Genomic DNA, 15,689 nt, shown 5'->3' with positions numbered 1-15,689 from the left:
TCTTACGAGACCTCGGTGAGGAACGCCGGCGTGCCTGACAAGCGCGGTGGTGATTGGGCCTTGGCTGCCATTGGGCTGTATGGATGAGGTTACATTAATATGTTCAAGGAGTGCTTTCTCATAGTATATATGGCGGTGTCGGCGCCCATCGTGGCCCTCACTAGCCGACAGCAGCCGTGGATAGTTCTCCTCGAGCTCCTGAAGAACCCGATCATGAGACTTCTGACTGCGTTCAGAGCTGCCCCGTTGCTGGCGGCCTGCGTTGTGGCCAAGGCAAACTACCCTGCTATCCCGGTAGATACAACCACTCCGGTTCAGCAGCGCCTTGCCATCTACGGTCCCAATTGTAAGATGATGCCCGTGCTCTCTCGTTGGCGTTTTGTTAATCCCTGGTAGCGATCTCGATTGGGTGGAACACGTACGAAAAGCTGAACGAGTCCTGTGTCGAGTATGGAACGTCGAGCGAGAAGCTTGACCAGCGGGCGTGCGCATCGGTCGAGCCAACCACGTACCCAACGTCTCGGACATACGAGAATGTGGTTATCCTGACCGACCTGACGGCTGGCATCACATACTATTATAAGATTGTGTCGACCAACTCCACTGTAGATCATTTTCTGAGCCCCCGCTTGCCCGGCGATGAGACCCCGTTCAGCATCAACGCGGTCATCGATCTCGGTGTCTATGGCGAGGACGGCTACACGATCAAAGGCGATAAGTCCAAAAAAGACACCATCCCCACCATCAACCCAGCCCTCAACCACACCACCATCGGCCGTCTCGCTAGCACCGTAGACGACTACGAATTCGTCATCCACCCTGGCGATTTCGCCTATGCAGATGACTGGTTCCTGTCACTAGACAATCTACTGGACGGCGAGAACGCCTACCAGGCCATCCTCGAGAACTTCTACGAGCAGCTGGCCCCGATTTCCGGTCGAAAGCCGTACATGGCCAGTCCCGGCAACCACGAGGCGGCGTGCCAGGAGATACCCTTCACGACGGGCCTCTGCCCCGATGGGCAGAAGAACTTCACCGATTTCATGCACCGGTTTGGCCGGACCATGCCGTCCGGTTTCACCTCGGTCTCCACCAACGACTCAGCGAAACTGCTCGCCAACCAAGCGCGTGAACTGGCGCAGCCGCCCTTCTGGTACTCTTTCGAGTACGGCATGGCCCACATCGTCATGATAAACACCGAAACTGATTTCGAAGACGCGCCCAGCGGAAAAGGCGGTTCGGCTCATCTGAACGGCGGGCCTTTCGGCGCAAAGAACCAGCAACTCGAGTTCCTTGAAGCCGACCTAGCGAGTGTCGACCGCGACATTACACCGTGGGTCATCGTCGCCGGCCATCGGCCGTGGTACACGGCCGGCAGCGCATGCACACCGTGCCAAGAGGCATTCGAGGATCTGCTGTATACCTACGGCGTCGACCTAGGTGTCTTCGGGCATGTGCACAACGCGCAGCGCTTCTTGCCGGTCTACAACAGCGTCGCGGACTCTAACGGAATGCAGGACCCAAAGGCGCCCATGTATATTGTCGCCGGAGGCGCGGGGAATATCGAGGGCTTGAGTTCGATAACCAAGCAGTTGGATTTCACCGAGTTCGCAAACGATGAGGATTATACCTACTCGACGATTAGGTTTTTGGATCGGAATCACCTCCAAGTAGACTTTATTGACTCAGTCTCTGGGGAGGTGCTGGATACGAGCACACTATATAAGAGTCATGAGGCGCGGTTTGTGAGGCAGTGACGGGCCGGGTTTTGTATATAGCGGGAACATCACTTGGGTATATAGGCTTGTGGATTATACATAGTTGGTGATGCGGCAATGATCTTCTCTTGCTTTTCAGCTCTTTGCCTGGTCTCTCAGCCCCGCCGGATATCCCCCAGCTTGTTTAGCCGGACCCCGTGGAGGCCTCACTTCAAACTCCAATCCCCACCACTCTCCCTCGCACGGACATATCCCCGGCTAAAGAAGAGCTGGGTGTAACGCCACAACGCCCACTTCGGAAGATCGCCGCCTTGGTCATGATTCAGCCTGAAGGCAGATGATCCGATCTCGGATGGCTCTTAGAAGTTATCATGACGGTTTGATGACATTGCTCTTGACCTTTGGAGATCACCAAGTCTGAGTCTCACTTTGCTAAGGGTACCGGCAGTGACCACTCCTACAAACTCATTCTGGGCTGCTACCTTGGATAATTCGGCTATTCAGGCTAAATTCCTGCCTGCTCTCGTCTCCCCGCATTGTACGCCCTGATCGGCATTTGGAGATGCTGGTATCCTTGGATCACCGGCGGGCGAGATGGTGATCGTCACTGCGTGTGCTGGAGATCCCTTTATCCATCGGCAATAGTCCGGCACATTATGACGTTAAGCAGGGTATAAGAAACGCTCGACGCGCGCGGCGGTCACAGTAGCGGACCAGAGCAACCGGTCAAGCGCACAGTTAGAGCTCACCATGAGGTCCCTCATCTCTATGGCCGTTCTGTCGGCCCTGCCGACAGCCTTCTCTCAAGCGAACACCAGCTACACAGACTACAATGTCGAAGCCAACCCCGACCTCTTCCCGCTATGCCTTCAGCACCTCAACGCGTCCTTCCCGGACTGCGCCAGCGGCCCGCTCAGTTCGACCCCGGTCTGCGACCGCTCGTTGAGCCCTAAAGACCGCGCGACAGCGCTCGTCTCGCTCTTCACCTTCGAAGAACTCGTCAACAACACCGGTAATACAGGTCTTGGCGTTCCGCGGCTTGGATTGCCTAACTATCAGGTCTGGGGTGAGGCACTCCATGGCGTCGGACGGGCTAACTTTGTCGAATCCGGCAATTTCAGCTGGGCGACGTCATTCCCCATGCCAATCACAATGATGGCGGCCCTGAACAAGACCTTGATCCATCAGATCGGGACCATTATTTCCACGCAGCTGCGCGCATTCAGTAACGCCGGACTCGGCGGAGTAGACGTCTACTCTCCTAACATCAACACTTTCCGACACCCGGTCTGGGGCCGCGGGCAGGAGACGCCCGGTGAAGACGCATTTCTTACCTCGGTCTATGCGTACGAGTACATCACGGCGTTGCAGGGCGGCGTTGACCCGGAGACGCTCAAGATCATCGCGACAGCGAAACACTACGCCGGCTACGATATCGAGAGCTGGAATAACCACTCGCGTCTTGGAAACGACATGCAGATCACCCAGCAGGAGCTGTCGGAGTACTATACTCCGCCCTTTATTGTTGCCTCGCGTGATGCTAAGGTCCGCAGTGTGATGTGTTCCTACAATGCCGTGAACGGAGTGCCGAGCTGCGCCAACAAATTCTTCCTTCAGACCTTGTTGAGGGATACCTTTGAGTTTAGCGAGGACGGGTACGTCTCCGGTGACTGCGGTGCTGTCTACAACGTGTGGAACCCTCATGGATATGCGAGCAACGAGGCGGCTGCGTCCGCGGATTCGATTCTTGCCGGTACAGACATCGACTGTGGAACTTCATACCAGTGGCACTCTGAGGATGCATTCGAGGACAGTCTCGTCTCGCGATCTGACATTGAGCGCGGCGTTATCCGCCTCTACAGCAACCTCGTGCAAGCCGGGTACTTTGACGGCGACGACGCGCCATACCGCGACATCACATGGGACGACGTCGTCAGTACCGATGCCTGGAACATCGCGTACGAGGCGGCCGTCGAGGGAATCGTCCTGCTCAAGAATGATGAGACACTCCCCCTCTCCGAGGACATCAAGAGCGTCGCGGTGATCGGCCCTTGGGCGAACGTCACCGAGGAACTCCAGGGCAACTACTTTGGCCCAGCGCCCTACCTCATTAGCCCACTGACAGGCTTCCGCGACTCCGGTCTGGACGTCCACTACGCTCTCGGCACCAACCTGACCTCGCACTCAACATCCGGTTTCGAAGAGGCGCTCACCACAGCTAAGCAAGCCGACGCAATCATCTTCGCTGGTGGAATTGACAACACAATCGAAGCCGAAGCCATGGACCGCCAGAACATCACTTGGCCCGGGAACCAGCTCGACCTGATTAACAAGCTCAGCGAGCTCGGTAAGCCGCTTGTCGTCCTTCAAATGGGCGGTGGTCAGGTTGATTCATCCTCCCTGAAAGACAACGACAATGTCAACGCACTCATCTGGGGCGGATATCCCGGTCAGTCGGGCGGGCACGCGCTCGTCGATATCATCACCGGCAAACGTGCGCCTGCTGGCCGGCTTGTGACAACGCAGTATCCCGCTGAATATGCAGAAGTGTTCCCGGCCATCGATATGAACCTGAGGCCGAATGAGACTAGCGGGAACCCCGGGCAGACGTACATGTGGTACACCGGGACTCCGGTCTATGAGTTCGGACACGGCCTGTTCTATACAACTTTCGAGGAATCGACGGAGACAACAGATGCGGGATCTTTCAACATCCAGACGGTCCTGACGACGCCGCATTCGGGATACGAGCACGTTCAGCAGAAGACACTCTTCAACTTCACTGCGACGGTCAAGAACACCGGCGACCGTGAGTCCGACTACACGGCGCTGGTCTACGTCAACACCACCGCTGGTCCGGCGCCGTATCCCAAGAAGTGGGTTGTTGGATTCGACCGGCTCGGAGGATTGGAACCGGGTGACTCGCAGACCCTGACGGTCCCTGTAACAATTGAGAGTGTCGCCAGGACAGACGAGAAGGGAAACAGGGTGTTGTATCCTGGCTCTTATGAGCTGGCGCTGAACAACGAGCGCTCCGTTGTTGTGAAGTTTGAGCTGAATGGCGAGGAGGCGGTTATTCTGAGTTGGCCGGAGGATACGACCTCGGACTTTGTTTCTAGCCTTGACGGCGGCCTTGACAGGAAGCAGGATGTTATTGCTTAGTGTTGCTATCTGGATATACCTAACATTAATATTGGAGCTGCAATATGATAGACAGACTGCCTGTCTCCAGTTCCCCTCTTCACAACTCTACGAGTAGTCTCCAGATGGCCATAATAAATTGCAATACTCTCAAGCACCCAAGCAGACCAAACTGACACTGCATCTGGGCGAGAGACATCACCTAGAACTTTCGTGTTTGCTCCCTGCACAACGCAAGCTCACCGGTGCGAAGAGTAGCCTTTTAAAAGGCTAGCGAGGGCACAAATACCTGCAGCAAGCGGTTTATATTGTATAGAAGTGGAGCCGCTGCGATCAGGTCGGCCTTGCCCTGGCCACCGAAGGAAGCCATCCGTAAAAGGTGGAAACGCTCACGCCCTGCAGAGAACCGGTCAACCCTACTCGATTTTGCGGTGTATAAGGTGAGTTTGCCCAATAGCAGGCCAACCAAGACGCCCAGGCGGCCAGCGAAGCGAGTCTAGAACCGGTCTCAAGGATCGTGGAGGGTCAGGACATGGCCCGACGCATCGGAAGGCCCTCGGGACCGAGTGCGCCTTTCAAGGATCGTCCAAAGACACAAAAGAGGGCAGCAGAACCCTTCCAATCAGAGGATAGCAGGCTTGTTATCTGGAAGGCGCCAGATGCATGGACGGACACCCCACTGTGCTACTCCAACAACCGATGCATCCATCATCCATCGTCTTGTGACTCACCCGGATGCCCAGTCTGGTCAACCTATTTGAAGGCCTCCCACAGTCTGAGCCGCCAGTTAAGGCGATAAACGAGCCAGTATTGACCGCGAGAACCAGGACAAAGGGCAAATGGACACCAAAGGGCCCCAGCTGCAGACTACCTCGGGCTATGAACTCGCCGAATCTTCCAGAGCCGTCAATCGCGAACGGCCGGTTGAATACCCGTCCACTGAGTCCAGCACCCCATTAGTTGAGACTAACGATGCAGATGAATTTCCAGACGGTGGAATCCGTTCATGGCTCGTTGTGCTGGGCTCGTTTTTTCTCCTCATGGCCTCGTACGGGCTCATGAACTCCGTCGGCGTCATCCAGTCTTACCTCGAAACCCACCAACTGTCGCATTACTCCAGCCGCGACGTCGGCTGGATCTCCGGCGTCTTCGTCTTCACATCTCTCATTCTCGGCATCTTTGTTGGCCCCCTCTTCGACGCATACGGGCCGAAGGAACTCGTCGCTGTGGGGACAGGTATCTATAGTCTTGGAGTGCTGTTGACAGCGCAATGCACGCATTATTGGCACTTCATTCTCTGTTTCGGCGTAATAGCCGGTATCGGGGCCGCAGTGATCAGTAATGTCGGTATGTCCTGCATCCCCCACTGGTTTTATGCGAAAGCAGGCATGGCAATTGGGACGGCCATGGCGGGCGCGGGCTTGGGGGGCGTTGTCTTCCCGTATATCCTGCGGGAGACGTGGGCTAGTATCGGTTTCAAATGGGGAATGAGAGTCAGCGCGCTTCTGGTCTTCCTCCTCTGTGGTTCGGCCACTTTCCTCGTCAAGAGCCGGCTGCCCCGAAACGGACGACCAAAGGCCGCGTTTGATATCCGCTGCTTCAAGGACGCGAGGTTCTCGTGGCTTTCTGCTGCGACCTTCTGTATGTGGCTTATCGTATACCGCTGGGTCTAGAGAGATCCAGAGAGGAGCCTCTATTTTCTGACTATCTTCCACCTAGGCTTGGAACTGGTCGTCTTCGGCCTGCTCGGTATCCTACCCAGTTACGTTGTCGCGCAGGGGTTCAGCGCCGCTTCGAGCGTCAACCTCCTAGTCGTAATGAATGTGTAAGTATTCGCCCGCGCAGCCATCGAACGAGATTACACTAACATGGGCAGCTGCAATTCGATCGGCCGCCTGGTGAGCGGCCGCGTTGCGGACAAGTACGGCCGGCTCAACGTGCTCATCCTCCTAGTCGCCATGGCTGTGATCCTCATATTCACCATTCTTTACCCGTTCAGTAACTCCCTGCCCGCGCTGTACATATTCTGCGCGACGTATGGCTTCGTCTCGGGCTCGTTTATCTGCCTTGCCCCTGTTTGCGTCCGCCAGATCTCGCCTGCTAAGGAGACGGGGATGCGGTTTGGAACACTGTATGGGTTGGTTGCGTTTGCGTGAGTGCTTCCGACATCGTCCAGAGTTATCTGATTGAGGACTACGCTAACAGTGGCAGGACATTGATTTGTATCCCTATCGGCGGGGAAATGCTGGAGAAGATTGGGGCACATATGGTTGTTGTCTATCTCGGCGTTATGCTCGTTGTTGCGATATTGTTGTTTGTCATTGCCCGATGGGCTTGTCTCGACTACAAATGGAACTGGCGGAGTAAGATTTGACCTGCAGCTGGTGAATTTTCGTCAAGACTCTGGTGAGGATGAGGAAGACGAGGAAATGGTAAAATTTGGCTGAGGGGCCGATGCGTAAAGTTGAGGACGACTTGTACGAATTTAAGCTATTTCGGGACTTTTATAGAAACCAAAACATCTTTGGCCATAGGAGGACTGCAGCGATTACAGTTGGTTGTTTGAGCTGCTGAATCTACAATTTTGATACCCTAATTGGCAACGGTCTATCTGGAATAGAATAAACATGTCGGGGCTGGAAACCCCCTACCTGGTGCCTCATTTTAATCGCTATTGTATCAACATCAGCTATCTACCGCGAAGAATGAAGAGTACAATTGGGTAAAAACTGTTTGAGGCGTGGGTTGATGACGACTGATGAAGTATTGAACATTGTTCCAATAGTCTTAACGGTTGATTCCTCTCCTTCCGACATCAGTTAGGGCGATAAATACACAGACTCAACAGGAGACGGCCGCTCAAAGCTCGAGTCTCGCGCGAGGAGCCTCATGTAAACTCAGCCAGAGGTTAAGCCTTTACAGAACTGAGCACAGGCTATCTAACCCCGGTGGACGTTGTTGGCACTGTGAACGGCCTGCCAGTTTTATAGCGAAATCACTTCCGATGGGTTGGAAGCTTCACGGCCAGAGGCTCGTCTAATTACCACTACTTCAATCACAATTGACTCAGAGGCTTATTGGTCATCGATATATGCGTCTATATTCATTAAATTCTCTTTGGTAACCTAGCTCTTGTGTCGTTATCCTCATTTCGCCTTCTTCAACACCTCATCTGCTGTCTCTACTAAGATATCAAAGGCCCTCCGAACATACTTCTCCTCTGCGCGCTCATTCGCACTCACTACACGGATCGCATAAACCCCGGCCATAACAGTCGAGGTGATGAAGATCTCCCCGCGAGCGTTGATAGTCTCATAGACCTCCTTAGTGACAGCATCCGCCTTCTCGTCGGGTTTCACCACAGTCCCACTCTGTCCATTCACGGAAACCCCATTCCCATTCGCCAATGAAGCAGCCTTGACACGGAACACGGTCAGCCCAAACGCCGGCTTGGTCACAATCTCAAAGAGATCGCTGCGGCTGCGGATGAGGTCTGCAAAGGTATCTCCCAGCCTGATACCCTTGCGCACGAACTCCTTCAGCCCGTTCAGGCCGTAGCTGCGCATAACGAACCAGATCTTGAGCGCGCGGAACCGTCGGCCAAGCGGGATAGACCAGTTGCGGTAGTCGATGACCTGGCCTGATTCGGAGAAGGGGTTGCGCAGGTACGCTGGGGTGATATCCAAGAAGTCGGTGAGATCATGGCGGTTGCGGACGTAGAGGAGACTGCCATGACACTGTTAATATCTATATCCTCGAAGAATAGAGAAGGTAGGACAAACCTCGCGTCAAAGTTAACGAGAAGCCACTTGTGCATGTTTAGATTGAAGCTATCCACGCCCTTGGCGAAATCCTTTGCAATGTACTGCCACTCGTCTGCAACCAACGCAGACCCAGCATAGGCCGCATCAATATGCACCCAGATGCGCGACCAGTGCTCTTTCTCTTTCAAGACTTCCGTGATCTCCTTGAAGCGATCCACAGCGCAAGAATTCGTTGACCCAAAGCACAGAGTGATGAAATAGGGCGTCAGATTCTTGCTGTCCAGCTCCTCCAGCATGGATCGCAGCTCAGCCCCGGTAAGGGCCATATCATTCTCCAGACTGACCCCGATACTCCGGTACCGCGTGCCAGCCAACAGCGCCGCCTTCGCCGTACTGCTGTGCGCCTGGGAGCTGCTAAGCGCCACCAGCCGCGGCCGGAGCTCCATAATCCGGTCTTCATACTCCTCGGTCCCCTCTTTTAGGCCCTCAGCCTTCGCTTGCTGCTGAACTCTTCTCTCCCGAGCGGCGATCATCACCGTCGCGACGGCATCACTCGCACTCATCTGGATGACACCGCCACCCTTATTCTCACTAGTACTATAGAAGCACTTGGGCAGCCCCAGAGCCTGCGCCATCCAGTCCATCATGACGGTCTCAAGTTCAGTGCAGGCGGGCGAGCAGAGCCAGTTGAAGGCAGGCGCGTTGAAGGCAGCGCTGTACATCTCACCGAGGATCGACGGGAAGGTTACAGTGGCCGGGAAGAACGCCATGAAGTTGGGCGACTGCCATTGCGTCAGGCCAGGCTTGATTTTACTGTCGATGTCCGCTTGAATTGCTGGCCAGGATTCGGGTTCTGTTGGGGGAGAGGGGGGGATCTGGGGTCGTAGGTAGCCTGGTTCGATCGTCGGGAGGACGCGCTGGTTGGGGATGTTGTTGAAGTAGGAGATTACTGGATCAGTTAGCTCTGACGATCAGGACGTTGATAACAACTTACTGTCTTCAATTGTAGCGTGCGCAGCCTCTCTGAACTGGTCGCTGTCCATGCTGAGCTGAATCTCGGAACCAATTCCGAGGGTCTAATGTGCGATGGGGGATTGGCAGAAGGCGGAATTGGCGCTCGTTGGGGGCAATTGTCGTTCTAGAATCAAATAGGCCAGTTGAGTACGAAGTGCCCAATCGATAAGAAGAACAAAATGGTCAATGGTCGTCTAGCGTATGAGAGGAATCTGCAAGAAAAGTTGGCTGGTGGTTGGAGGGGAATTGGAGAAAGCCGATTCTATTTATCGATAAGGAAAATCTGTATGTGGGGCCCAATGTCAAAAGGCGCGAGTGGATCCTCCACGCGGCTCTTTTCCGCTGCTGGTTCCGAGTGCTTTCCGATCTGTCTGCGTAGACAGCCATACAAGGCTCCATGGCAGCCTTGGTGCCAGAGTGAATGCAGCTAGAACTTTGCTTAGTCAATGACTGCTACATTTCAACATGCAGAGTTGTCTCTGTTTGGGCCAAGCATCTGGCATTTTATTCAGAAGACTGGGGAGCGCTATATATGTATGTATAGCAGAGCATATGTATGTAAAGGCCCAGTGCGCTCTTTGGCACATAAGACTATATTAATGAGTATCTGTGCTATGACATTCCGCTGATCCGATCTTCCACGTTTTGTGACTAGGCAAGAGCAATGGAATCAGCTGGCTTCGCATTGACCCATTAGGATATATAGATTCGATCATATCAATTCATAATTACGCTGCAGCTGCACTCTATCGATCACTCAATGCCCACCCCCAGAAACATAATGCTGGTTATAGAACGCAGCTACCTGATCCCCAACAATGCGGCCAAAGACCGCGCATTCTAGCAGCGAGGAGCCACCCAGCCGGTTCTGCCCATGCAGGCCACCTGTGACCTCTCCCGCAGCCCAGAGGCCCCGGATAGGAGTCCAGGTCTCGTCAAGCACCTGACCCTGTTCGTTAAAGAGGACACCCCCCATCGTGAAGTGCAGAACGGGCGTGACCTTGCCGACGTATGCCACCGACTCCGGCTGAGGATCAGAGAGTGTCCAGTTCCCAAACGCAGTACGGCCGTATGGGTCAGGCTGCTTGCCAGCCACTATGTCTGCATATTGCTGGACAGTTTCAAGCGTGGATTGTCCGAGCTCGCCGAGCGTTGTTTTTCGAATGAGCCCCTTCCACAAATAGAACTGCATGTGCGTGTCAAGGGCAGATGCGGCGCCTTCATCGAGGAGGAGCGTGACGTCCCACTGCCGGAGATCGGTATCCAGCTTCGTGGCTGAGTTCAGAACGGCATCGGTGACATGTTCCCTTGTTTCCAGCTCGTTGATGAAACGGGCTCCGTTGTCAAGGAGCAATATACCTCCTTCACCGCGTAAAGCCTCGGCCGCAAGAAACTTTACAGTCGCAGACGGGTCTTTGGCATCCAGGAAGCCCGTCGGATGGATTTGGATGTGGTCCATATCGATCAATCCCGCACCGACCTCAGCCAGGAGTGGCTGCGAGCCTTCCCTCGCTTCGTTCGTCGACGGTATCCCAGCAAGGTCAGAGCGATACTGCGCGACCATGCCGCGCACGTCGCCCGCAAAGCCACCACTTGCAAAGATAACGGGTCCCCGGAGGCTCTGGGTCTTCTCGTCGCTATCAAGGTACTCAATGCCGACGACTTCCTGCGCCTCCTTCAGCACCTTCGTCACGCGGGATTTCATACGCATGTCCACGAATGGATTGGATTTCAGCCTGTCCAACAAAGTCCCAACAATTGCCGCCCCAGGCGGTTTGCCCTTTTCGCCCCGATGCGTCCGCGGTTTGCTGTGTCCACCCAGTTGTGCGACTTTGCTTAGGTCTACACCCATTTCGTCAGAAAGCCACTCGACTGCACTCTTTGAGTTCCTTGTAACAGTGCGGATGAGCCTTTCCCTTCGTTCTCTTTCTACATTCGCAGCCGTTGAAAAGGGTTTCCCAGCTGAGCGCACCGTATCGTCATAAAACTCCTCGACGGTATCGGGAACAGTCTGGAATCTGGTCCCAGCACCATTAATCCCCGATGACGCTTTGATGCTATTCCCGCCTGGCCGTTCGGCGCGATCAAGGAGGATGACTGGGACATTGTGCGTTGTTAGTTGCGTTGCGGCGGACAGGCCCGCGAGGCCTGTGCCGACCACTATGATTCCAGACGGGTGGGCGAGGGGCTGGGGCATTGCGCAGGTCGACATTTTGCTTCTCGCGATGAGTCGGAAAATCATGTAGTTTAGCTAACTATTTGATGGGCGACGCGGGGAAAGGGAATATATACTTGGCAGGCGGGATGGTGTGATGTGGAAAGAGGCGGGAATCAGATCAGCCCACATCCCAATTTGGGAGGGGATCGGGATGTACACCTGCATCTGCATGGACAGCATTGTACCATATGGTTCGGACACCGAGCTGAATCTCTTCACCGTTAATGCGTGTTTGCTAGCAGATGCCCCCCCAGTGCCCGGCTGGCAATTCCGGCCATCCTTGAGCGTTGGCCGCTGACAAGCCGTTGCAGAGAAAAATTACGGCGTAAAAATATAGAAATATAATAAAATAATATACCCTACACATGAGCTCGTGTTTAAGACCCATGTTTAGTTCTACTTCAAGCGGTAATCGTGGCAATGGGGCTGTTTATGATTGTCATTGGCACGTAAGTATCCCTCCTTGTTCTCTGGTTTCATGAATTAGAGCTAAGGATGGCATCGTTCAGTTATGTCGTCGCTGTTTCAATTAGAGACGCATCCCGAATGCTAATCTGTCCCAGTGAGGTTGAACTCCACATTTCGCCGAATTCTACCGAACCCAGGAACAGGCACTCTGGCGAAGATACTCTGAGTAGAGCAAGCTTGCACGTTTTGTCGCAGCGCACGGAGCCGAAGCATTCGAATCGTCAGAAAGTTTTCCTGGAGTAGACGGAAGAAGTAATAAGTTTGTATGCGGCTAACCATAGGATACTTCAAACCGTAGATTATTGATTGATATGAATACACTAGAGTACAGAATGGTTGGAGACCGAGTCTCCCAGAGGTTGTGACAGCCTCTGGGATACTGAAAATGTAGAACATTCGGCTGTGCTGAATGCTTCCGCAGACGCCCTAGTAAAGTCACCCTCGCCATCTATTTCCCCTTCAGAGATCCAGGCAACCCATGTGCACAGCTTTGGTTGCCAGGTGCCACATTATTGAAGCTCGTTAAGGCAGTGTGGGTAGCGTAGAACGCACCCTTAGGATTGTAATACTCGTCGAACATCAACGGCTTCGCACCCTTTACCCAAGTGTAAGCGTGCTTGTCGGTAAATCCCCAGAAACTGATGTCGGTAATTCCTGCTTCGAGTGCCTCAGAGACGATAGTGCTGTAGATATCGGTTTGGAGAGTGGTGTTGAGCGTGTGGACATCCATTTCAGCGATCGCTACTTCCAATCCGAGCGCCTTGTAGGAGTCGACCATCTCCCTGATCACACCCGGTTGGACAGGTAGTCCTTCCGTGATGTGCATCTGCAGGGCAACTCCGTCAATTGGGACGCCGTCCGCCACGAGTTTAGAGACCAAATTGTAGAGCTCCTGACGCTTGCCGGCGAATGACTCGACCATAGCTTCGTTGATGAATAGCTTGGCTTCCGGGACTGCCGCACGTGCAATACGGAAGGCGTCATCAACGTAGCTAGGACCGAGGATCTTATAGAAGTCGTTGGTCTGCAGACCGCCGCCCTGGGTCTTCAGGGCTTCGGTAACAACATCCCACCGATCTACCTTGCCGTGATACCGCCGCATAACTGCCTTGAAGTGCGCCGTCATTGCAGCACGGAATGCCGTAGGGTCGGTGATGTTGACTAGGTAGTCGGGGTTGCAGCAGCTCGAGATGAGCCCGTGGCCCTTAACCACCATATTGTGCGCTTCGGCGAACTCGACCAGGCCGTCGATTGTCTCCCAGTTGTAGTGCCCTTTGGTCGGGTTGATGAATGACCACTTCATCTCATTCTCGGGGGAGAGGCTCTCGAACTGCTCAGCAAGGACAGTCGCGAACTGAGGATCATCGAGATAAGTCGGACTAATAGCCCCAGACCCAATGAGAATGCCTTTCCTTGCTGCTTCCTCTCTCAGCGAGCTGGTCCTGGTGTCGGTGATGGCGTTTACTCCATCTGTAGCTGCGAGGAACGCGGTGATGAGTGTTGCGGCACTGAAGGTTTTCATGGTTCTTCTTAATGATATGTTCTCTGGCTCTCCTGATACTTAGCAATTGAGAAACATGCAAATGCAGTCTCATTGTCAAGGTATTTATAGGTTTTGGTGAGGGAACGCATGGCAAATTCTCCCAGCGCCGTGGATACGTAGTGGTTCATTGATCCCTGCATGGTGTTGCAGCCTATAGGGTACAAAAAGGACGCTAGGTATCAATACGAAAACGAGTGGAGCTATCTGACCAGAAGGCCTACAAATTTCTTCGTATACGTACACCACATTAGTCCTCATAAGGTTCCACCATGTCGGTGTCCCTTTCTTCTATAGTGAACATATAGGTATCGACATTCGAAATCATTTGTCTATCATACTATTTGCTGTATATTCTACCCTCTTTGCTCGATTCCTAACCGGCTCTTTGAAGCGGGAAAATATGCGTAGTTTGCTCTGATAAACCCGCTGTGTCGTATTAAGAGTAAGCACGGAATATGTTACAGTTCCTTGAAAGCAACCGCGCTAATTCTGTTCCCCGGGTGTAGCTGTATTGATAGACGACTCTTCCCTAAAGTTAAAGCTGGCTACTGAGAATTATAGTTGTTAGGGGAGGATCGCTGTTGTCAAGTACAAAAGTTAACATTTTCGTATCCAAGCCCATCTTAACATCCAGAAAAACACAAAAGTATATTAACCAAATCCACCATTCGGGAGATATAAATACGCAACTGGTTGTACCGGTGAACACATGAGGGTATTCGACTCGACACCAGATACCAATTATCAAAAATTCGAGTGTGTCCTGCACCTGGTATAGTCCTATGCTACTACCATGGTCCTACGCACTCGTGTAATACAAGTCGTTCGCGCATTATTCGGGCTACTGTAAAATCCTGTCCTATGCAGAAAAGGAAGGAAGATAGAAGACTGGCCGCGCTAGCTTCCCCTAGCCAACACTGGTAGAGCAAGTGGGTTTTAAGGATCTGCACATCTTGGACCCGCACGTTTTCGTATTCACATTAATGGTGATGAACGGACAGGGTCCATCTCCAAACGCAGCAAGACAAAAAATCACGTCGATTCTGTGGAGTGCGAATTGGTAGCAACGATAAAGCGTGGATGGACCAAAGTTACACCCCCTGTTACTTTTTTTGGAATGTCTTCCCCCTTCAACCCACTTCAGATTGAATAGTGCACCCTCAGCGGCTCCTCGCCTAAGTGCGCTTAACACAATAATTCGAGTGAGTACCAGATCTCAGGACCGATTGATTAAGAAAGCAAAGGACAGTAAATGGCATCTGTAGCGATTTCCAATCCCAGATAGCTGCTGAGCAGCGGTAGCAATCTTGCTAGACAATGCTTTAAGAAAAGCGGCCGTTACTATACGGTCTTTCTCTTTACATGTCCTGAACATACCAGATTAGTAGAGTTAGAGTATACCTCTGCTATTATCGCATATATTCGAGGATTGTGCTGTCACATCATAGGACGAATGTCCGTAGGCAAACTTCCACAGAATGGGACTGACTCTAGAACGAATTTTAGAATGTCCTCCGGACGGCAAGATGTTGGCAGAGGATATGCTCTGCAGGGATCCAATAATTATTTGGGCTCTTCCCGTCGTGGCATAAGTACAATGGACTTCCTAGCGCCTGGTCTTATTTTCCAGGTTGGATGCGAGGCCCGTGGACGTTGGGTATAGGTTGTATGTATGACACAGGTCCAGTATAATCTGCCTACACTGCCAGAACTGAATATGTTTGACATGTAAACATTTCTCAACTACATAGCTCAGCTCGAACTATATGTGAAGGTAAATGTATCATGGTATGAGGCTATTTACACCTTGGCGGCAAGGGAGG

The 15,689-nt window shown here is 53.1% G+C and overlaps 6 protein-coding genes across 6 annotated transcripts; 3 read left to right on the top strand and 3 right to left on the bottom strand.

Moving 5' to 3' along the window:
* Positions 1-213: 213 nt before the first annotated feature.
* Positions 214-1,757, top strand: BDW70DRAFT_150238 (purple acid phosphatase family protein; the record flags this gene model as incomplete). Its single annotated transcript, XM_073739124.1, has 2 exons — positions 214-346; positions 397-1,757. The coding sequence occupies 2 exons, from the start codon at positions 214-216 to the stop codon at positions 1,755-1,757; spliced, it is 1,494 nt and encodes a 497-aa protein (XP_073596188.1).
* Positions 1,758-2,376: 619 nt separating this feature from the next.
* Positions 2,377-4,880, top strand: xlnD (beta-xylosidase XylA; the record flags this gene model as incomplete). The annotated part of the gene is made up of 1 exon (XM_073742380.1): positions 2,377-4,880. Exon 1 carries the CDS (start codon positions 2,469-2,471, stop codon positions 4,878-4,880), a length of 2,412 nt encoding a protein of 803 aa, XP_073596187.1. The 5' UTR covers positions 2,377-2,468.
* A 653-nt stretch (positions 4,881-5,533) lies between these two features.
* On the top strand, positions 5,534-7,440 carry BDW70DRAFT_51223 (major facilitator superfamily domain-containing protein). Its single transcript, XM_073744171.1, has 4 exons — positions 5,534-6,500; positions 6,579-6,684; positions 6,736-7,011; positions 7,071-7,440. The coding sequence occupies exons 1-4, from the start codon at positions 5,699-5,701 to the stop codon at positions 7,231-7,233; spliced, it is 1,347 nt and encodes a 448-aa protein (XP_073596186.1). The 5' UTR covers positions 5,534-5,698; the 3' UTR covers positions 7,234-7,440.
* Positions 7,441-7,967: 527 nt separating this feature from the next.
* BDW70DRAFT_136231 (putative aromatic-L-amino-acid decarboxylase) lies at positions 7,968-10,116 on the bottom strand. Its single transcript, XM_073736829.1, has 3 exons — positions 9,618-10,116; positions 8,642-9,572; positions 7,968-8,585 (listed from the first exon to the last, which is right to left on the bottom strand). Exons 1-3 carry the CDS (start codon positions 9,664-9,666, stop codon positions 8,006-8,008), a joined length of 1,560 nt encoding a protein of 519 aa, XP_073596185.1. The 5' UTR covers positions 9,667-10,116; the 3' UTR covers positions 7,968-8,005.
* frdA (putative FAD dependent oxidoreductase) lies at positions 10,095-11,884 on the bottom strand. Its single transcript, XM_073736828.1, has one exon. The coding sequence runs from the start codon at positions 11,877-11,879 to the stop codon at positions 10,395-10,397; it is 1,485 nt and encodes a 494-aa protein (XP_073596184.1). The 5' UTR covers positions 11,880-11,884; the 3' UTR covers positions 10,095-10,394.
* An 887-nt stretch (positions 11,885-12,771) lies between these two features.
* BDW70DRAFT_159937 (endo-1,4-beta-xylanase) lies at positions 12,772-13,845 on the bottom strand (the record flags this gene model as incomplete). Its single annotated transcript, XM_073740757.1, has 1 exon — positions 12,772-13,845. One exon carries the CDS (start codon positions 13,843-13,845, stop codon positions 12,772-12,774), a length of 1,074 nt encoding a protein of 357 aa, XP_073596183.1.
* Between the last annotated feature and the right edge of the window lie 1,844 nt (positions 13,846-15,689).

The sequence above is a fragment of the Aspergillus foveolatus genome, assembly GCF_047715535.1.
Source record: "Aspergillus foveolatus strain CBS 279.81 unplaced genomic scaffold BDW70scaffold_23, whole genome shotgun sequence".
NCBI classification, from domain to species: domain Eukaryota; kingdom Fungi; phylum Ascomycota; class Eurotiomycetes; order Eurotiales; family Aspergillaceae; genus Aspergillus; species Aspergillus foveolatus.
The sequence above is the reverse complement of the archived record's forward strand: the minus strand, read 5'-3'. Positions and strand labels throughout refer to the sequence as shown.

What these genes read in the sequence shown, in the direction of transcription:
- frdA (XM_073736828.1), bottom strand. Translation starts at nt 11,879, where the DNA reads ATGATTTTCCGACTCATCGCGAGAAGCAAAATGTCGACCTGCGCAATG.
- BDW70DRAFT_51223 (XM_073744171.1), top strand. Translation starts at nt 5,699, where the DNA reads ATGGACACCAAAGGGCCCCAGCTGCAGACTACCTCGGGCTATGAACTC. An exon ending in GCTTTCTGCTGCGACCTTCT is followed by an intron (nt 6,501 to 6,578) that starts GTATGTGGCTTA and finishes TCTTCCACCTAG; the next exon opens with GCTTGGAACTGGTCGTCTTC. An exon ending in TATGGGTTGGTTGCGTTTGC is followed by an intron (nt 7,012 to 7,070) that starts GTGAGTGCTTCC and finishes TAACAGTGGCAG; the next exon opens with GACATTGATTTGTATCCCTA.
- BDW70DRAFT_136231 (XM_073736829.1), bottom strand. Translation starts at nt 9,666, where the DNA reads ATGGACAGCGACCAGTTCAGAGAGGCTGCGCACGCTACAATTGAAGAC. An exon ending in GCACGCTACAATTGAAGACA is followed by an intron (nt 9,573 to 9,617) that starts GTAAGTTGTTAT and finishes TAACTGATCCAG; the next exon opens with TAATCTCCTACTTCAACAAC. An exon ending in CTCGTTAACTTTGACGCGAG is followed by an intron (nt 8,586 to 8,641) that starts GTTTGTCCTACC and finishes GTGTCATGGCAG; the next exon opens with TCTCCTCTACGTCCGCAACC.